General features: G+C 41.4%; 2 protein-coding genes and 1 long non-coding RNA gene across 3 annotated transcripts; all 3 read left to right on the forward strand.

Moving 5' to 3' along the window:
* Positions 1-3,894: 3,894 nt before the first annotated feature.
* telo2 (TEL2, telomere maintenance 2, homolog (S. cerevisiae)) lies at positions 3,895-10,051 on the forward strand. Its single transcript, XM_085465972.1, has 20 exons — positions 3,895-4,826; positions 4,905-5,182; positions 5,285-5,353; positions 5,775-5,922; positions 6,028-6,130; positions 6,206-6,274; positions 6,392-6,533; positions 6,880-7,016; positions 7,130-7,215; positions 7,422-7,523; positions 7,645-7,733; positions 7,828-7,919; positions 8,025-8,141; positions 8,227-8,298; positions 8,392-8,562; positions 8,642-8,733; positions 8,814-8,913; positions 8,990-9,054; positions 9,154-9,269; positions 9,619-10,051. The coding sequence occupies exons 1-20, from the start codon at positions 4,486-4,488 to the stop codon at positions 9,738-9,740; spliced, it is 2,511 nt and encodes an 836-aa protein (XP_085322098.1). The 5' UTR covers positions 3,895-4,485; the 3' UTR covers positions 9,741-10,051.
* A 3,870-nt stretch (positions 10,052-13,921) lies between these two features.
* On the forward strand, positions 13,922-17,030 carry LOC146702905 (uncharacterized). The gene is made up of 3 exons (XM_085465973.1): positions 13,922-14,298; positions 15,514-15,558; positions 15,651-17,030. The coding sequence occupies exons 2-3, from the start codon at positions 15,519-15,521 to the stop codon at positions 16,394-16,396; spliced, it is 786 nt and encodes a 261-aa protein (XP_085322099.1). The 5' UTR covers positions 13,922-14,298; positions 15,514-15,518; the 3' UTR covers positions 16,397-17,030.
* Positions 17,031-19,057: 2,027 nt separating this feature from the next.
* Positions 19,058-21,329, forward strand: LOC146702906 (uncharacterized). The gene is made up of 3 exons (XR_014921915.1): positions 19,058-20,386; positions 20,470-20,600; positions 21,095-21,329. It is a non-coding gene; the product is annotated as an uncharacterized LOC146702906 (long non-coding RNA).
* The last annotated feature ends 340 nt before the right edge of the window (positions 21,330-21,669 follow it).

Below are 21,669 nucleotides of genomic sequence, written 5' to 3' on the forward strand. Positions count from 1 at the left end.
CAGTTCAGTCAGCGAAGGCTTGCTGGGATGGTGGCAGCATGATGGCTCAGATCATCTGAGCCGCGCTGAATCGTGTTTTTAAACAAAAGCCGTATGAAGCGCCGCTCAGGAGCCGAGTAGAATCTGTCCTTAACATTTTAAAAGTTTGCAGTGCTTCGTAGCACCGCGCGCTTCTCTCCTTTAACAGAGCTCAGCCGTCTTTTCCAGGGAACTTCTGCTGGGTCGCAGACAAGGAATGCCTCGGGGGGGGGGGGGGGGGGGGGGGTGTTTTTGATGTGTTCAACATTCCCCTTTTTTGCTCTGGTTTTGGAAGAAGCTTGGCAACACTAGGAGTGGAAAACATTCTTGAAACCTTCAAGTGATCTGTGTGCTTTATATCATTTATTTTTACAATGAAACAGGGTCCTGCAGGTCTTCAGGTGGGCTGGAAACACTACGCTTCCCATCACTCACTGGCACAAACATTTAGATATCTCCCATTTATTGCACAAAGTATAGGCTGGGTATACTGACTTTAACTCTCCAGACACTTGAACTGAACTTGAAGGGAAGCTGGCGAGTGATGGTGGAAACTGTAGTTTGGCTTCAGTGAAGTCCAGCCCACCTGACCTCTGCGTTCTCTTGCTGAGTGAAAGCGACAGGGAAGCTTATCAGTTTTTGTTTTTCCTTCACGAGCGATTTGTTATCAGTGGAAATGTCGTTGTGACTGAAACGCTTACAAATGACAACTGAGAAGAATCCAGACTTTGTCTTTTGCACTACATTTTGATTTAAATATTGTTTTTGTTGATGGAATAGAAAAAAAAGTTTATTGTAAAGGGATGAAATCATAAATGAAGATTGTCAAGTGTGGGATTTGTTCCTGAAGGAATCCCACTCATGCTGTATTGGGGGAGGGTGTTACATTGCTCTAATATAATTACATCAAATTGAGTTTATTTAGGAAAAAAATCCTGCAGCCATGACTTCAGATTAGTTTGTCATTGAGAGCTCAGATGAGCTTTCTGCTGACTGTCAGCCAGACCTAATCTGCATATAACATTGAGGAGAAGTGGCAGACCTTGGTAGCAATAATGCTGGCCCATGAAGTGGACATTGATGGGTGGGTTGAAGGGACAGGATAAAGAAAAGCTGCTCTCCATTTCCTCTGCTTAAAACGTTTCTCCTTATTGCTGTAATTGAGGACGGCAAGAAGGAACAAGGACTGATTCTGTGCTCATCGGTACTCTGCAGCCATCTTCAAACACATGGACATTTTTTTCCCCCTCTGACCTGAAAGTGGATGTTTAAGTTGGATTTACATGCCAGGCATCTTGTTGGACTCGTATCATGAAGACTGGGGGGAGGGGGGTATTTTTGTCCAAACAGCATGGCGTTCCGCACACACACACGCTAAAATGAATTCCTGTTTTTCATACGTTCACCTCTGAAGTCTATCTCACCGCTCCTCTTCTTCACCTGCCACTCCATGAAAAATGGCCTTGGATGTAAATGACTTGTACATGTAAAGTTTTTTCTACACTCATTCTAGATTCTAGGTATTTTTATAGTCAGGAGAAAAAAAAAATAAGAGCGTTTCTTTTCGTCTTATGCTGAGAGACGGCTGCCTGTACTCTTCTCTAGCATGTAGCGTGTACAGTATCGTTTGGGTTTCTCTTTTCTCTCATTTTAAATCACATGCAGATATTTATTCGACTTACACTCTGATCTGTTCTGCTGAAAATATATTTGTACATTTTTGAATTCATGAGGGGAGGTGATTAATTCACAGTGAATGAATCTATGGGCGAATTTACCGAATTCTGAGAGTTTAAAGCAAAGTTATATAATGTTTGGGGCAGTCAGCAAACACAAAACAAAGCTTGAATGTGACCTGCTCAGTGCGGTGATCTGTTGAGGTCTGGGCTCTCTTCCATTGTGCTGATGCTGCTCTGACCTCTTGGGTGTTGTGATTTAGATACGGCTGAGTCTGCAGTTTTCTAATGTCGTCTTCCCAGATGGAGTCAGGTACTGCATGGAAACACAGATTTCTTAATGTATATTTTACTTGTTTGACTTGTTCTCACTGAAGAATCATACGCTGAAACATCGGACGGCAGAGCTGTAGGTTGAGACCTCGATGTGACACACAAAACCTCGTATCCAGGCTCTATGTTCAGCTTCCTGCCCTTTTTTTTTTTTTTTCTTTTTTTTCTGTGGTTCTGGGGGTTCTTTGGGGGGGGGTTTCCACGACAGATTCTTTATAATACTGAACCATTATTATGCTATAATGTAGAAACAGGACGACACCTGCGCACAGTGGGATACATGACACTCGATTGGTGTTTTGTCTTTCTGACAGACGGTTTGATGACTGGCGACAGTTTGATTAGTCGGTGAAGCCACAGAGCTGACAAAATCTTTTCTTTCAGCAGAGCTGAAGGTGATTGCACTTTAACCAGATCTCTCTTCATTTTACTCCTGCCTTTTAAAAATGACCAAAGACTTATTTAAACATTGACGGATCAAGTTATCCATTAGATTCACTTTTATTAACACTTCTCCTGTTCTAGTAAAAGATAAAAACACGCTTTCGGCTTGGAAAGGAAAGAAGAAGAAACTGGCCTGCTAGTCTAAACACTGTGCCTCTGTCTCAAACTCCTCTAAACTAACCTGATCATGAGCCCTGGGGAAAGCACTGACCACGTGACTGTCAGTTTGTTAAATTATAATGATGAAATCTAAACTGTAAATATGAATTGTCTTTTTTTTTTCTCCTTTTTTTTTGTGGATTTCTTTTGTTTTTGTTTCTTTCATCTCACGCTCACTTCCAGTGTCCAAAGAAAGTTTGCTCAAGGCACAAACGTCACTACTGGAGTAGTGCATGGCTTACCATTATGTGACATGGGAAGATTAAAAGAGAATATTGTAGAGGAAAAAAATAAACTGTAAAACTATTTTCGAAGATAAATGTATAAATTATAACAGTATTGGTTACAGCTGTATTTTATTTTTTTTTCTGAGATCCCCAAAATGATCTAATCCTAATTGTTCTTGGGGAGCTATAATTCAGTCATTGTAAACAGAGAAAATTTAAAGGTAAAGGTGAAAGTAAGATTAGAAAATAAAGGAATAAAATGATCTGTGTGGTATTGGCTCATTTTGTTCGCGGACTCGATGCCTTGTCTGATCAACAAACCACAGACGCCTCCAACCGGCCATTCAGCACCATCTGCTGGTTATGCTCAAAACAACACAAATCTCTCATGCTCAGTGTTTACAAACTGCCCAAACTCAGTGTGTCTGTTTTATTGTATTTTACACTGCTCAGAAATATTAGAGGAGTACTTGATCACCACAGTACAGCATAAATCAGTTAAACTCCATGTAGGTGGTATGAGGTGCCAATGTCCTGTGCTGACACCCCAACACCATTTCTGTCGGCATTTCCCAGAACACACCAAAATTGGAGCGGCTGTCTCCTTATTCCCCCGAGTAGCGACCAAGACACCAACAAAGAGACCTGTACAAACAAAATTGTCCAGTTCTAATGAGTTTGTATTTGACATGACCACCTTTACTCTTCTGCACAGCGAAAGGTCACTCTTAGCTTAATTTGTCGTTTCTTTAAGTAGTCTTCAGAAATGGTTCTCCAGGCTTCTTGAGACCATTTCTGAAGATGTGATGAACCGTAATGATCAACTGAAAGTCCAGATGCTTGGTTTAACTACAGATACAATTTAAAACTCGTTTGCTGACCACAAATCTTTTGCAGTTTTCAATACTTGTGTACTATTACTTATGTAGCATAAAGACTTTTACCTAAATAAAGTACGTGAAGATTCGTCAGTTTGCTACACTATTTATCTCTGATCAGATACTCCAGTTACCAGCTGCTGAAACGTCAGTAATGTTGAAATGTACTTTTATATCTTCGCCTTTTGATGTTGGCATTAAGGCACGAAGTCATTATTTTATTTCTTGTTATATTTACAATAAGTTATGCGTATACAAGTGTGTTGTTAATCGATATGAGGGAGGTTATCCACTGATTAGACAATCTGCAACGTTACCAAAATAGATTAAATAAATCGTAGGTTTCTTGAACGCCACATCGGACCGATTATACCCGGAACCAATTCTATCCTGCTCACCACGAGCGTATTTTGGTGCTGCACTCTCGGAATCGCAAACGGCTACGGCGGCATGATTCTCTCGCTGAATCCACAGCTGTCCGTGGGGACGGATAATTTCCCCTGAAAATAAAGTCCTCATTTTACTGTGAGTGTAAATCGTGCTCATGAAAGCTCGTGTCGTTATAAAAATGTGCGGCTGCACATCAGCTTGACAGGCTAACAGCTGAAGCTAACCCATTCAACATATGGGACTCTACTAGACTTCATACTTTGTAGCACAAGTTTTTATTTCTCTACTTTTCTTAGTAAGTTGGAGGCTAGACCTTGGTAGAAACACTGCTGCTTGTCGTTATAATACCGTTATAAAAAAATGGAGTCGCTAACTACAAATACTGACGTGCGACTAACGGTGACCCGGTGTTTCCGCACACTCAAGTCATCCACGGACAGCTCAGACATCATTACGGCTCTTCGGACACTCCACTCCTACTTGGATGAAGGACCGGACAGCACAGCCACCTCAGCTGAGCGTGCAGAGTTCAGGAGAGCTCACTACTCTTCCGCTCTGCAGCTGCTGGTCAGCAACATTCAGGCTGACTGGTTACACCAGCTGACAGCAGCCCAGCGCGCAGAGCTGTGGGACGGCCTCTTCCTCGCAGGACCTCCAGAGCAGGCGCTCCTGGTGCTGATGGATGCAATAGGAGAGCTGAGGTGGGTGGTGCTGGGTGTGACGTGCTTATCATCATCATCTTCTTTAATAACCTTAATGCCTGTGTCTCGCCCCTGCAGACCCACCTCAAATCTGGACCACGTGGTCAGCATCACTGAGAAGTTCCTTCAGCGTGGTCGCCTGGCTGAGCTGCTCTGGTCCTACTGTCTGGAGGCAGCGCCCTCTGACTCGCAGCAGCTCAGAGAGACGCTGCTGGGGCGTATTAGCGCGTTGCCAGACATTACCGCGAACAAGCTACAGCTAAACAACAGAGCTCTTTTCCGTCCTCAGCAGTACTACCCACTGCTGGCCACAGAAATGCTCACTGCCCTGGAGCACACCTGCCAGGCACTCAGAGGTGAAGGGCATCTGTAAAGCAATGATGACACATTATTAGGAATACTACAGTGTGTGCCAGGAGACATCGTAATCTCTCATTCTGTGTGTTTGTAATTTGTAGCTGGAACGGACTGTAATTTGACTTTTGTGGCTCAAACACTTGGAAAAGTGTGTATCCAGGGGCACGGCGGTGAGTTTAAGGATGTATTTGGTTATAGTTGTTTGTCTCTGTACTGCAGGAGTCCTTAAGCTTTTTCAGGTTGAAAGCCAGCCTTCAGAACCTGAAAAAAATTCATACTCACGCTAAATTAAATAAAGATCAGCGCATTAGAAAACTTATTTTTCCTAAAATAAAAATATCAGTTTATTTTTCACCTAGTTTTCCAGTGGCTCTGCTCCCCACACTTTGCAAACCTCTGCAGTGTGTCCTCCCATTGTGCCACAACCTCCTGCATGTCTTTTGCTGTCAGAACATCCTGTTATTACTTATACTCCCCAGCTACTTTATTAAATGCACTTTGCTACTACTAGCTTTGCTCTCTTTTGCCATCAGAACTTGTATAAATTCAGACCATTCTCATTTTTTTTTCTTCACTTTTGTCCTGCTGCAGGTTCGGTCTTGGCTGTGATGGCTCCTCGTCTGTCCGCGTGCACGCGCTCAGACATGGTGTGGCAGAGGGTTTGCTGGAAGCTGCTGGAAAACGTTCCCCAGCGATGGATGGAGAGCGTGCTCACTGGGCTGGTGCAGGCTGTTAGTGGGTGAGACTGTTGCAGATTCAGAGAATCTGGGAAAGTCTTTTTATTTTATCCAGCTGTCAGATCTGTGTTTAATGGCGCACGTTTGTTGTGTTTTTGTTTCTTCAGGCCGGACGCACTGGGCAGGATCATCGGAAACCTAGTGCTGACAAATAAAAAGGCTCAGTTTGTCATCACTCATAAACTTCTGTTACTGCAATATAAGTATGAGGTACTACAGTAACTTCCTCCCTGACAGTTATATGTGTTATGAATATCGTGCTTTAATCTGCGGCTCTTTTCCTAGACTCGTGTTCTGAGAATTATTCTTGGTTACCTCGCAGCAGACAGGGATCGCAGACCTCTTCTTATCCAGGTGGGTGGACGTGAAGTTAAGCAGCCTAATATTATAAACATATTAGAATATAAATAACCACTTCACACCCTCACTCAGCTGTGCTAATGTGTTAGTTAATGATTTTGGTGTTTTCAGGTTTTACGGTCTGTGTCCCAGGCCTGGGCTAACTCCAGCGCAGTGAAACACACGCCTCTGGAGCAGCAGTTATACGTCAGCAAAGCCCTCCTGCTGAGTGTGAGCCTGCTGAAAGACTCTGAGATACAGGAGCTGCGCTCAGGTATAACAAAGCCTTCTGCTTTGTGCCCCTGAGGATGAAATAAACCCTGACTGTTGGTCTGTTTTTGTTTGTTTTTTAATTAAGAAAGACCTCACGGAGCATAAGATCACTTCAAACTCCATTATTAACTATTCTGGAGCTTCTGCATGACCCTTACTAGATGATTTATTAGTTATATATTTTTACATCTTCATATTTGTGCACATTAAATAAAAATCAGTCAGAGTTTTCAGCAGTAAAATTACTACTGATACTAATCAGATACTACAAAACAGCTACTGAAGTAATAAAATACTTGATTAAACTGAAGTCAGTTACACTGACCGGTTGAATCCGTCTCTCTCAGAGTTACTTCAGTGTATGCTTGGCGGCATGCAGACCCACCTTGACAGCAACGTGGTGCGGATCAGGCATATGGGGATGGTGATTGGAGAGTACCTGAGCTCCCGCATGGATATCAATGGAACCAAGCTTAAATTTGAGGTACGGTTCATTTATAGCAGGAGCAAATATAACAAGCCACCACGAGGCAGCCTGTCATTGTTTGTACTGGACTGTGAGGCTCGTGTGTGAGGTGATGCTGTGTCGTGTTCTAGTACGACCAGGACGAAGAGACTCGTGAGCTGCTGTCTCTGTTGGCTCCCGGCGCCTGTGACGAACCAGAGGCTGAGCCCGTAAATAGGTAGGTCGTACTCCCTGTCACTTCTGCTTAAAGATGTAAAAAGATGAAACTGCCAATCAGCTGACTTGCAAAGTGATGAGAATATTATTTTTTAAGGATCCTGAAATGTTTTACCTAAAATTTTAAAAATGATCTGATTCATCTTAAATGTATGCAATATGTATTAAATACAAATACAAAAATATTGTGTCATCTGTCATCTCCAGAGCTGACGGTCCTCAAGAGACAGCTGAGTCAGCTCAGAATGCATCGCAAACTACATCAGGAGCTCAGGCATTAAAAACGGATCCAGACTCTGATCTCGATAGGTATGTCAAGCATTCAGTAAGAATGACATCCTTTAAAGATTTTTTATTTTTTTTTTTAAACCCAACTTTTACATGTTTAGAGCATATATAAAAGTGCACGATTAACCTTTTATCACTCCAGTGACGATGAGCTCACTCCGTACGATATGTCTGGAGATCAGGAGATCAGTAAGGCGTCCCCGCCTCGCTACCTACGAGACTGCCTGGAAAGTATGACTTCACCCATCTCATCCCTGTTTGCCTTATGTGATCACCTGTGTCGTATTCTCACTCCAGCATGTCCTCATGTTTCAAACTTATCTAGTTTTAATATCCTCTGAGGACCCAGTGCGCGTGGAGCTTGCTTTGAAAGCTGCTGAGAGTTTGGTGCGGAAGAACAGTTTTGCAGCCAGAGAGGTACGACGGGAATAAGAGAGGCTCTAAGATTTGAATATTTCCTCTGGAAGATAGGGGTAAAATGAATTGATGTTATAATGTAGGTGTTTTCATTCTTGTTTTCAGATCAGTGTCCAGATGTCCAAAGTCCTCCTTCATATGGACGACAAATACAACATTAACGGCTTCCTGTACCTCAGGCAGGCGACGATGGTGGCTCTCACTGTCACTGACTGTATTCCTGTATGTTTGCCTTCTCTTAACAAACTACACACAGCTCCACAAACTTTCACTCATAACCAAACTGTATTTCTGTGTCCTTTGGTAGGTGGCTCACTATTTAACCACAGAGTTTTACTCCTTGAACTACAGTCTGCGCCAGAGACTTGATATCTTGGAGGTAAAACGAGAGGTCATAGTGGTTATCTGCGTGATGGTCTTTGATCATTGCTACATATCATGTAATTATGGCCTCCATTATTTGATATCACAGGTTCTTGCCTTAGCAGCTCAGGAGCTCTCTAAACCAGTCACTGAAAAGAAAGCTGCATCCATAAGCTCTGCTACAACAGCTGAGTCGACTCCATACCTCGGTGACAACCCTGTTCACTGGCAACAGGTGGTAGAAAAGCGAATCCAAAGCAAGACAAAACGCCTCACTAAGGTACTTCCAGTCTCTCTTGTGATTTGGAATTTGAGTGCAAGCTCACTCTGAAAAGTAATTTTGTGTGTTTTTGCCACAGAAAGTCAACCAACCTGTTACTAAGGCAACACCAAACCGCTACGCCCCTGTTGCCGGGCACTTCTTTTTCCCTCTGCTTAAAAACTATGACAAGTAAGCATGATCCTTGTTTTCAAATCCATGAACTCAGCTGTAAGAGAACATTTGTTTAATACATGATACCTTCCTGCTAGGCCTCAGGTGACCTTTGACCTGTTGGGCAGTGACCACCTGGTACTGGGCAGGCTGATCCACACTTTGGGCCTCTTTATGCATCTAGCAGTCAATGCACCGGTACATGAATTTCTCCTTCTCTGGCCTATTATAGATGCTGTATTTGTTTTACAATGCCTCTGTTATTTTGCTTCAGATAGCCGCACAGATGGGCTGCGCTTTGCTGGACTTTGTGTGGGCAGTGCGGTACCATGCTGACCAGTATGTGTGATTCATTATCTCTGTTTGTCTCTGTAGTGTAACACAGAATAATATCTGTGGACCTTTGTTGTCATCTAACCTGAATTCTGTGTGTTAAAGGATGGTGAGACGAGGCGTCCTCTTCGCTGTTTGCTCTGTGTTTCTGAGCATGCCCAGTCAGAACCTGCTGGTGGACATCAGTGATCAGCTGTTTGAGACCAGGTCTTGGCTGGCAGGTATTAAAAAAAATGTGGTGTGACATTTTAATGACAGAAAAGAAAAAGCCCGATGCCACACCTGCACCTGATAACTGTCAGCAATCTGTCTTTACAAACACACAAAAAGATAGTGCACAGTCATTCACAGCTGGACTGGACATTTCTGGGAAGCTGATGAGGAACCAGGATGTCCTGTAATACAGGGGTGTCCGTGATTTGATTGGCTTTTCTTTTTTTCTTTTTTTTTTATCCCAATGGGAATAAAACTCAGAGCTGAGTGATACAGGTCAGAGGGGTCACAACTTCCGTTTTACAGGTTGCAAATTGTCAATACTACTACTAATAATAATAATGTTACTGTCCACAGATGTTGCTGAAGGAGACCCGGATGCAGATTGCAGGAGTCTGGCGGTGCAGAGCCTGGTGCTGCTGGATAAGAGCTTGAAGAAGCAGCTACAGGATCCACAAGCGCCGACTGTGGAGACGTGACACAACGTCAGCAATGCACAATGACATTCTGGGTGTGTGAATACCCACACATGAAGAGAAATGCGTCTTTAATGTAGATGTTCCTTTAGCTCAGGCATGAATCCTACTTACTGCAGGTGCTGCTTTTTTAAAAAAATATCCTGCAGCATAGTGCCAACCAGAAAACATCTTCTCACACATGCACTAATGGCACATACGCTGGTTTGTGTATTCAGTGTCCGATTTACAAACCAAATGAAATATTAGATGGAAGATGAAGTTTTCCTTAAATAAAAAAGTTTAAAATGTATTAAAATATTTTGTTATGAGGATATCCTTTCTCTGCTTCTTTCCTGTATGGGTACTCTCTGTACTTTGGTTGTTTGTTTGCAGAGGACATCCTGTGAACATTCACATGAATATCACTCTGACAAATAATGGAAATACTATTAGTACTTCCTGTTGTCATGGTCAGAGGAAAGTCCACCACTGCATTGTCTGATAAAATGAAACTACAACGTCTTTTTTATTAGTCTGTTTGAATTCATATGGTTAATTACATTAATTATTTTCATTGTTAAAAAGTTAAAATGTTTTATAATTCAGACAACTGTATTCCTTGTTCTATCTAAAGGTTACACTGACAGTTTTGTACATTAAAAAGATTCTAAATTTATTTTTATTGAGAGAAAGTGTAGGGTTTTGTTTTGTTTTTTTCAAATAATTAAATCTGATGACGATGGGAAATGATTGGGATTTCAGTGTTTTGCCATGTATAAATATACTAGTGCTAAACAAGGAAATAAAAATTAAATATGCCTAGGTTTTGACAAAAACTAACAATATGTAGTTTGGTCTTTAAGTTTTTGAATAGAGGCATTTGTTATTTTGTGGGTTTACCTGTGCACGCCACTACTCAGTAGATTCAATTCAAACTATATGACTGAAGTGCAGACTTTCAGCTTTAATTCAAATGAATATGACATTAGCTGGCTTTTATATAAGTAACCAGACAAACTAACGATTTAAGATATAAGGACTGTTTTTAATACTTGGATGAAAATCCTTTCCCCGATTCCATTGCCAAACAGCTGCTGCTTATTTGTGGGTTACTCTCTCAGTTTTGTCTTCAGCAACTAAAAAGCAGCTCTGTTAAGTTGAGATCAGAGCTTTGGGGGTGCTGAGCACCCAGAGAGCTGCCCATCCAGGCAAGGTAAACTGTACTCGTCACGATGAGACTTCTTCCCTGTCTCTGTCGGTCCCTGCATCCTTAAATGTCTCCAGATGTCCCGAGTTCCCTCTGACTGTCTCCTTGGTGCATTTAAACCCCTGTTCCTCCCTGTCCTCGTCGTCTGTTGTATTCATCTCCATTATCAGTCATAATTTTACCATCTTTGTGCAAGTCTGCAAATTTCTTTATTAAATCATAAGATTCTTAAATTCATCAAGTCTCTCTGTGCCTGGGTCCTCGTCACAAAACATGACATCACTGTTTTGTACATTTTAACAATTTAATCCCACATTTTTTGAAAAGATGTAAGAAAACCATCAAATGTGATAAAGGTTATTTAAATGCTGCTAAAGAAGAATGGATTGGAAATTAAAAAAAAACAAAACAACATATCCTAACCTTAATTACTGCGGGAGAATAATGAATGATGCTCATAGTGAGTAAAAAGTAAACTGAGTGCATTTTTTGGACAGAGATTCACTTTTAAAGTGTGTGTTTAATATAATACAGATACATAAAAAACACTCCAAACTGTACAAAATATTATTTAAAAAATTACAAAAATGGAGACACCTTGGCCTTTGGTACAATGTATGAAAAGATGTTTACTGCAGATACTACTATGGCTCTGCAGATTTGTTCTTTTCTTTTATCCTATGTCGCCTCACCTTGAGGTTGGTAAATCTGTCGATCACATTTTGGTGGTCAAGTCTCTCAAGCATCTCTTTCTCAACTGACATCACAGCCAGGTGCTGGAGTCTGCTTTGACCCATGGTCCTTCTCAGCCAGGTATGGAGCTGACTCAAGTCACTAAAAGACCTCTCACAGCTACAGCTGCTAACTGGGTTTGTTAGGGCAACCTGAATAACAGTTTTCAGTGTGGGGAAGATCTGATTATCCAGAAGATTGTACAATGTTAACATATCTGGAATGGCACCAGCCTCACTCTTGAGCTTCAAAAAGTTTTTGGCAACTGTGACTTCCTCTGACTGAAGTTCAACGTGGTAATGCAGTGCCAGGCCAGGGCTGACAACCCACTTTGTTTTGCAGATTCTGTACAGCAGAACACAACTTCCAGATTGTACGAGTAAAATTAGTTGTTTTTTTCTTTGCCAGTTTAACAGTTTGTGTTGTGCCTGTTAGTACTCCCTGTCTGTTTTCTTACCTGGTTCTTCCTGACCTTGTACTTTCTCCTCATGTTCTCCTCTTTCCTCTCTCCCTCTTTTGACTGACTATCATACACAAATAGATTGTATTCAATTAGATTAAAAAATACTATTAAGATCACTAATAAAAAAAGTCCTCTCTCAGTTTCCTTTTAACCAAAAGGCAAATAACCAAACCACATGTACATCTAATAAAGGACATAAATATTGAAACACTGATCCAACATTATCCTTTATTGATGGATCATTTGATTTCACACTTTTACCTGAATGTGGCTACTTTAAAAAAAAAAGAAGAAAGAAAACACTTCCTCATATCCATTATGAACCTGGCTGCCTCTCTGTACACACACACACACACACACACACACGCACGCACGCACGCACGCACGCACGCACGCACACACACACACACGCGCGCGCACACACACACACACACACACACGCACACACACACACACACACACACACACACCATATAGTGCTACATAGGGGGTATGCTGAAAATAGAGGGTGATAAACTGGGAAGGTGAAAACTAGTGAGTGAGTGACAATGAAAAGGCAGTTTTCATACCGCTGTAGCTATAATGGAGCAGACTAACAGCACTAATGTTTCTATTGTTGTCCTCTTCTATTTCATATTGTGCTGAGTGAGCGTGCCATCAGCCTGACCAATAAGAGCCAAGAGTTGCAGTGATAGGCAGGCTGAACCAGCAAATAGCCAGAAACAACTGGTCAGTGCAGCACCGCCTCAGGTACCACATACAGATTTTAACTGGCTTCTGACTTTGTGTGGTGTGGAGTATGCTAGATTTTATATAAATATGGATGAGATTAGCTGGGGATGAACAAAATCTCCTTCAGCAACTATTAAATAGCCAGAAGGGGCCAGACAGTCAATATATTAATTCAGCGTTCCTACAGAACAGACCGTAAAGCATTCCCAAAAAGTCAAAACAATTATTTTAGCAGCTGATTTCTGTACTTAAAAAAACCCCAAACAAACATTTATTATAGCTCTATTATGTAGGTAATGTAGGAGACGTGGACACAAATACACAGAGGGTTAACGAGGGAAGTGGGAGCACACGGGGAACACAGGCGACACTGATAATCATAACGAGACACGGCAGGAGTAACACAACACTGACGGGAGACTATCAAAGTAAAACAGGAAGCACACAGAGACGCAGACCAGATTGGAAGAGAACACAGACATAGCGGGCTGGGAAAACATGGAATAAAACACAAGGAGGAGAAACGAGGCATGGGGGCTGGCAGATACACAGAGGGGGCACACAGGGGGTAAAGTCACGAGGGGAAATCAAATAAGCAACATCTTAACAGAACAACCGAGGGACCCTAAAGCTGACATCAAACAACAACAATACAAGACACACAAAAAACCAGGTAGAAGTCCCAGGACCATGACATGCAGGTGGTTACATATGGTTAAAATGATTCAAATGCACTAAGTATGCATGTTTTTCATATCAATATAGTCCATAACTTGATTACTGTCTGTAGCCCACATGATTAAACACTTTAGTTACATAAAACATGTGAGGTTAGATTTTATCTACTGTATAGCCTGTATAGTAAATTAATATGTAGCCCAATAAGTATAAAATCCAGAAAGCTACACAACATGGGGCGGTTCATTTACAAACACAGTTCTAACTTGAGTTTCACACAGTTTTTATTAGAAAACAATCAAATTGTTAAATGCTTCAAGTACACAAAATGTCAGAAATCTGCACCGTCATGAACAGAAATTTAGACCTAATTTTTCGTGATTTGTTGATTAACCCTCCGAGGTCTAAATCCCACGTTGTGCACATCAACATCACAGATTTGTACAAATAAAATTTATAACAAAGACATGTTAAATATTAAGCACTGGAAACAGCTTGTTGTTTTGTTGCCATAGCGTTTTGTTTTGTCTCCATTTAAAAGATATCAAAATCTGAGCAAACAACTTGATGTCAAAAGAATCTCTGCACATTCCGCAGTCTTTGCTGCTAAAGTGACATCACAGCATTTAAGCATGTTTGAATGAAAACATCAGCATATGAACACAAAACGGAAGAGACACTGCAACCGAATGAAAGCAGACCACTATTTAGTGACATTTGGACGTTTCCCTGAGGATTAACTGCTGTGTAATCTACCAAGAACTAAAGTAAGCTCAAATTTCAGTTTATAAACTCAAGATCATTTACTTAAATATATAAAGCCTGATTTCCCTGCTTGCCAGGACAGTATTTATGTACTTTACATTGTGCAAGACTAGACTATATTTTCCATCATAGAGAGGATGATGTGGATCTATTATTCAGGAAAACAAATGAAGACTTAACTATTTGTCAGCTGATGTAATATTTGACAAATGATACATAAATTAGAAAATGTTCTTAATCATATCTTAGAGTGACAGAAGCTCTTTTTAACACGATTATTTCTCAGATTATTTTGTTCATTTAGGAAAATAGAGAAGACGTAAGTTTTGTTCTCAAACAAACTATTAGAATTTCTGAGAAACTGAGCCTACGTGCACATGTACACGGCTATTTTTGAAAGCGCAGCTTTGTCTCTGCATTTGGGCCTTTCGTCCACACCTAAACAGCAGATTGAGTCACTGAAAGGTGAGATTTTTAAAAAGCACGTTTTTGTGTTCAGGTGTGGACGAGGAAAACGGACATTTACTCAGGCAATGTCAAAAGTGTGCGCCGCTGTTGAAGTCACGCTGTGGCCACGTTATTGTTTACGTGAGATCAATTTCTACAATGGCAGATGTAGACAACATACTGTGTCTGTTAATCTTAGTATCTGCAGTTTTTACACGCTTACATCAGACGTGGATTCTACATTCAACACAGATGCTCTCCCAACCCAAATCCTGACGTCGGTTTGGAAGAAATGTAATTTAAAAAAATGACATTTATGTATGCTGTATGCATTTAGTCCATTCCAAAGTTGTGAGTCTGTCTTTAGTTATTAACATTTGAAACGATGAAGGCACGTGAAAGTAACACAAAATTAGCTGCTTTTCCAGAAAAAGACAAAAACTTCTCAGAAGTACGTAAGGTTTTATGAAGTTTTCCCACCCAGGCTTCTAGACTTCTGATTGGCCAACATTTCTACACGGTTAAGATTTGGCGTGTTCTTGACAGCGTTTCACTTTGTTTTTAGTGTTTAGATGTGGAAGGAGATATTTTTTCAAAACTGCACATGTGGACTGGATTTTTTTTTTTTTTAAACGAAAAAGGAAAATTGTCCGTTTTCAAACATAGCCGTGTACGTTTGGACGCAGCCTAAAGTCATCACAAAAAAAGCAAATTCTCTGAACATTCTGGGTTGAGGTTTAGTGATCATTGTTGTTTTGTGTTCCTTGTAGTCAAAATGAGTGCAAGTGGAGACGGACCACAAAATAACCAAAACGGTAAGCACATGTACTCAGTCTTGAAATTGATGAAAAACAGATTTTCAGCAGATAGTTATGGATGTTAATTAAAAGATTTAATGATCTTGCAGGCCAACAGGTTAACCCACGAATGTTGGCAAATGGAGATCAGGAACCTGCTAATGGCTTCCTGAACGATCTGTATCTCGCTCTCTGTGATTGTTGTTGCTTTCTACATGAGCTAATAGCTTCAGTACTGGCACAATATGACAATTACCTTTACGGGGACGAAGACGATGACGACGACGACGACGACGACGATGACGACGACGACGACGACGATGACGACGACAACGACGATGACGGCGACGACGATGACGGCGACAACGATGACGACGACGACGATGACGGCGGCGACGGCGACGGCAACGATGACGATGACGACGACGACGACGACGACAACGATGTTCAAAATATTCATGTGAGGGACAATAATGCCAATGGTGACAACGATGAACAGCACGGGGATCACAATGATGTGGTTGTGATCATTTTCAATGTTGGTGGCATTGAAAATGAGGAGGCATTTGAAGGCCGCATGGATGGTCGCCAGTACATCCCAGAAGAGGACCCTCAGCCAGGTGTTTCCAGGAAGAGGTCTAGAGAGAGGGATGAAGAAGATTTAGGAGCAAACAAAAGAATGAGATGGAGCGATGATGACTCTGAAGTATTTGAAGATGCGCACGAAGAGCTTGAACACGAAACTGGAGGCTCGAGGAAGCGTTCCCGAGAGGATTTTGAGCAAGAAGAGCAATACTTGCCTGTGTGCAAACTTCAGAGGTGTTCAATTGAGTCGACCAGCAGCAATGAAGACTAAGACTACTTCGACGGGTTTTTTCAGTATCCTTTCAGTAATCTGATGGCCTACTCAGGTGATCCTGAATCCTCTATGCTGCAATAAGCTGGGCATACACTGTGCTGCGATTTTTCAGTCGCGTTATTCGGCTCCTGATCAAACTGTAGGATTGACTCGCAGGGGTGAGAAGTTTGATCAAGGCCAAACTCGGGACGATCCCCAAAACGATCGCACGACTGAAAAATCGGCTCAAAATGGGCCAAAAATCGCACAGTGTATGCCCAGCATTAGGCTGCCGGGGGATTCCCATGATGCACTGGGTGTTTCTTCTTCACCCACTATGTTTAATAGACCTCTGCACTGAATGGTACTTGTTATTAACCTCTGTCTCTGTTCCATGTCTTTATACTATTTTCCTTGCCCCTCCCCAACCGGTCGCAGCAGATGGCCGCCCCTCCCTGAGCCTGGTTCTGCTGGAGGTTTCTTCCTGTTAAAAGGGAGTTTTTCCTTCCCACTGTCGCCAAAGTGCTTGCTCATAGGGGGTCATATGATTGTTGGGGTTTTCTTTGTAAGTATATCTTACAATATAAAGCGCCTTCAGGTGACTGTTGCTGTCATTTGGCGCTCTTTAAATAAAATTGAATTGAAAATTAAATAGATGTCACTGTGATGATTTCTTCCCTGCGTAGAAAGCTTAGACCCAAATGCAGATTCAATGCACATGGTTAAACTATTTATAAGACTTTGTTTAAAGAGAGGGAATGGAGAACGTGGCTCGAGCTAGGAGTGTCAGCAGACAGCAGGAACCAGAGGAAAAGCTATCGAGAGACTGAACACCTGGCTCCTGATGGGAACAATCCAACGGGAATTCTGCAACAGAGGGAGAAGAAGTTGCTGGACGGGTAAGGGAGTTTGAGGGTAGGATGAGTATGTTGGCAGAGGAGACCTAAACACAGGGAAAACAAGGTTAAACACAGGGAAGGAGCACGCCAGAACTGGAGCAGAGGGGAAGCCTAGTTACCACTGGAGATGGCAGAACAAACTGGCGAGGAGTAGCAGGCAGCGCTGGTTTAAGAAGCCCTCCTGCTGATTGTTTGCAGATGAGGCCCAGGTGAGATGCTGGAAACTCCACCTCTGAAGTGTGGACACAGTATCCCCATTCCAAGTGGAAAAGCCCCTCAGACACTTCCATGGTGCATGACAAGAAGGATGAGAAAGCATTCATGGTCCATCCATCCCTCCGTCAGCGTAATGCCTAAAAGTTTATTCAGATGTAAATGTATTACATTTTTAAATAAAGATCATCAGTGTTTTTAATGACGCTGCAGTTCATTCATGTGTCTCTATTGGACAGTGTTGTAGAAGTTACAGAAGACAGGAATCAGTTCCAGCTTGGCCTGACATTTGATCACTAGTGATGTGTGATACCACTGATTTCCTTTCCGATCCCATACCAAGTAAAATTCAGGGTGGTATCGACGATACTGCTCCGATACTTTGTACAAAAACTTTACTCTTTTATTGTATCTCAAATTATAGCGTCATAATCATTACAGGACATCAGATTACTTGTTCTTATCACTTAATAATGCAGAATTCATCATATAGAAATCAAAAACCTGAAGTTGTGCACTATGTGAACACCTTGCCTGCCTGCAGCACTAAAGGACTCCCTGAGAGACGTCTGTCTCACCCTAGCAGCACCCGTCCTTCTCCTCCTCTTCAGTTTGCCTCAACATAAGCTCGTCATATTCTGTGATATGATTTACTTTGAGGTGTTTGACAAGGTTAGTGGTGTTGCCACAACACCTCACTTTCTTGCCACATGTATCGCAAACCACGTCTGGGCTGTTTGTGGATGTAAAATACGTGCGCACATGACTCCAGTTACGCTCAGCCATTGTTGTGAGTGCGCACGCCACAGGCTGCCACACATTTATACAGCCGTATTTCACACATGACTATAAAAGGCGGAAGAGGGAGTAGTTCTTTCCAATGTAGACAATCTGAATGATAGTTTCTTTCCACTGTGTTCCTGTTAATGAAAAACTACAATTTACCCCAAAATGATTCAAATATCGATATTTTAATGTGGAAACCTTCTGTTTCCACATCTGGACTTTCTGTTGCTGCCCACGCGGGTGAAACTTTCTTTGAAGTGGCTCATTGAAGTTGTAATTGATAATCAATTCCCACACAATGAGAGAATCCAATCAATTTGTTTATCAGGGGAAAGGTGTGATTTCTTAGGACACTGGAGCCTAACATTAACTGGTTTAAAATTAGCTTATTTCCATAAGAAGAAAAACATACTGAGAAAGAGATCACCAAAATATACATGTACAAATGTGAAATAGTCATATGTAGTGTGAAAGAGCTATTTGACATCTTTAAATTCAAAGTAATGTATAAATCCACTTACATAAAACATGAAAAGGCGGCGCAGCGATGCCCATCTCAGCCAGTGTATGATGGTGGGGCAAGATGGCAGCTTCCACAACATGACGCCAGCTCCTATGTATTTTTAGTAGATAAATGATACGTTTATGTATCAATTTGTTGGAAGATGTAATTACACCTTAATTATGTAATTAGAAGCAAAAATGATTTTTTTTAATCAAATCACCTCAAAAAATTACTGTACTTACTTTCTAAATCATTCTTTACCTCTGAAAGGGGTGGCTGTGGCTCAGGAGGTGGAGCAGGTCATCTACTAATCAGATGGTTTTTGGATCGATCCCTGGCTGCTCCAGACTGCATGCTAACTGTCCTTGGGCAAGACATTAACCCCAAGTCACTCTCTGATGCATTCATCAGAGTATGAATGTGTGTGAATGTTAGGTAGAAAGCACAGAAAAAGGGCTTCTATGAACAGGTGTGAATGAGGCAACCTGTATAGAGCGCTTTGAATGTTCAGGTAGAGTAGAAAAGCACTGTAAAAATTTCTCTGTGTTGATTTCTTTTGGACCTCAAACATTACTCACCTTGTTGCAGGTTTCTTTATTAATGCTGAAAACCCAGAATGGAAACTGACCTTACTGCTTCCTTCCTTTCCAAACTATTGCGGCTCCTCCAACCAACGGCCGCGGCAGGCTAAACATGAGGACACAGATGACGTGCAACAGTAAACACATGAGATACACCTCTGTACTATTTGCTACTTTTATTCCACATACAACTGTCCACTGTACAAATCGGCACACGGCCTCAAACCATTAAACAAATGCACAGACTGCACAAATAACTGCACCATTTACTATGCCAAATTTCAACATTGGCCTATTGCATAACTTAGTGCAGAAGTATACATAAACCAAAAGATGCATCAAAATGATTCAAGCTGCGCTCAAGCTGCAGTCAACAGAAGGTTTCGCCTCATGCTCACCCTACCTTTCTGCTCATTAACATCAGGTGCCGTGAACAGGTGAGTGCAACCACATTTATCACACCCATTAAATCCTTTTATCTCATTGTGTTTGAATAATTGTAATTCCTTCTACTGGGATCTCAGCCAGAAGTCCATCTTTCACCTCCAGCTCATTTAAATCTCAGCTGCCAGACTTATAACAAATTCAAAGAAATAAATCATCATTCTCCTCCTCACAACCTTTTGGGTATACGATACATGGGTACAAGCCTTGTTACAGATTTGGTCACTTTTTATGAACCAAGTCACTGCCTGCATTCTGCACATCAGACACTCTTAGCTGTCTGTGCAGCCTGGCTCAATGCAAAAAGAAAACAAACCGTTTCGTGTTTTAACTCTTTGAACTTTTCTTTTGTGTTTTTAACTAAGATTTTATTGTGTTCTTTAACACACTTTGTAACTGTTTTGAAAGTGCTAGGCAAATTAACTGTTAACTATTACTGTTATTATTGTTATTGACAGTCTGGAGCTTTGGCAGTATGGAAGGTGGATGCGAGAGGGAGACTTCATGGAAACCACCTTGTAAAACATGAATACAAGAAACCTTTAACTTGCTGCATCTTCAGACCGTCCACACCTGGAGAGTAAGCAGCCTTCGAAGTCCCATATCAAGTGGAAGAGTATGACATTTTTTTAATCAAATACTATTTTTTGTATTTTATTATAGTGATGTGGCAATGCTAGCTCGAGCATCTGTGAGAGGAGATGAGCGTGCGCTGGACAAGTTTAGCTGGAAGGGGGCACCTCTGAAGATGGGGCCACAGGAGGGACTTGGATTCTTTATCTGCACTGCAGATGGTAGGAGTTTGTGATTCCTGTTGGAGTTTGGAAAATTAAATCATTTGTTATTTTCAATGCATTTGACCATACTTTCTTTAAGACACAATTTGTTTTTTCATTGCCTTGTATAATTTTGTCTGAGGCCAGCAGTCTTCTGCAGTCACAGCCCTCAATGTATAAAGGCTGTTTATTTTATTTGTTTGTTCTGTAAATTGCATTGATGATACTTTGCTTTATTTTTGAACAGTTACGAAGAACAGTATGAGAAAAGTATTCATGGTTTTAGAAAGTCTGATTAATCCAGCAGACTTGTTGAAAATTATATCAAAAGTGTATTTTGCCTCTGTGAAGCAGTAATCCTGTGGGAGTCTCCAGAAAGGGGAAAATACAACAAGCTATAATGCTATTGATCCAGAATCCAGTCTGATCTTTAATAAATATGAACACTTTGTGGTTTGAGCTGTCAGATATTCCACTTATTTCATCTTTAATCCCATGTCTTATGCATATAGGTAAAGTCCATAGTGTGGATGAGTATTGTAAGACGAGTGTCCTTCTCAGTGTGGAGGGCTCCATCAAGAAACTTCTCTACATGCTACGTGCTACATAACTATGTTTTGTCTCTTGATGAGACTCTGGGATATGAGAGGGGAGAGATGATCAACTGTGTTTCATACTGTGCAGGCAAAGGCAAAAGTTTGCACAGAATTGTAAATGAAAAGAAGCTTTTTCTTTCCCATCACCATATTCCTGAATGTTTGCAAATGCATAGGTTTAAAAAAAAAAACTCGTTGCTTTTTTAAAAATTCTGCAACACTCAGAAATCCTAGCAGCTGGCACCACCAATGGACGCATAGCAATGTGGAGGATGGTGGTGCAGTCGGGTAGCAGTAGAGGTGACACTAAGCCCCAGTGGAAACTGCAGACACCAACAGAAATTGGAGGAAATGTCACTCAGCTACAGGTAATGTCTTGACCAGCATTAGTACATTACTTTCGTTTGGTTTAATTACACTTTTATTTTAACTGGAGATTGACAGTAACAACACTGTTTTTCTTTGAGCCAAAATTTCATTGAAGGAAATTT

This window comes from Copadichromis virginalis, linkage group LG8, assembly GCF_057382275.1.
Source record: "Copadichromis virginalis isolate Kocher_CV1m ecotype Utaka linkage group LG8, C_Virginalis_male_GT1.1, whole genome shotgun sequence".
Taxonomy (NCBI): domain Eukaryota; kingdom Metazoa; phylum Chordata; class Actinopteri; order Cichliformes; family Cichlidae; genus Copadichromis; species Copadichromis virginalis.

Coding starts and splice junctions, on each gene's coding strand:
- telo2 (XM_085465972.1), top strand. CDS start 4,486: ATGGAGTCGCTAACTACAAATACTGACGTGCGACTAACGGTGACCCGG. Junction 5,183..5,284: donor CACCTGCCAGGCACTCAGAG/GTGAAGGGCATC, acceptor TGTAATTTGTAG/CTGGAACGGACTGTAATTTG. Junction 8,734..8,813: donor CTGCTTAAAAACTATGACAA/GTAAGCATGATC, acceptor CCTTCCTGCTAG/GCCTCAGGTGACCTTTGACC.
- LOC146702905 (XM_085465973.1), top strand. CDS start 15,519: ATGAGTGCAAGTGGAGACGGACCACAAAATAACCAAAACG. Junction 15,559..15,650: donor ACCACAAAATAACCAAAACG/GTAAGCACATGT, acceptor ATGATCTTGCAG/GCCAACAGGTTAACCCACGA.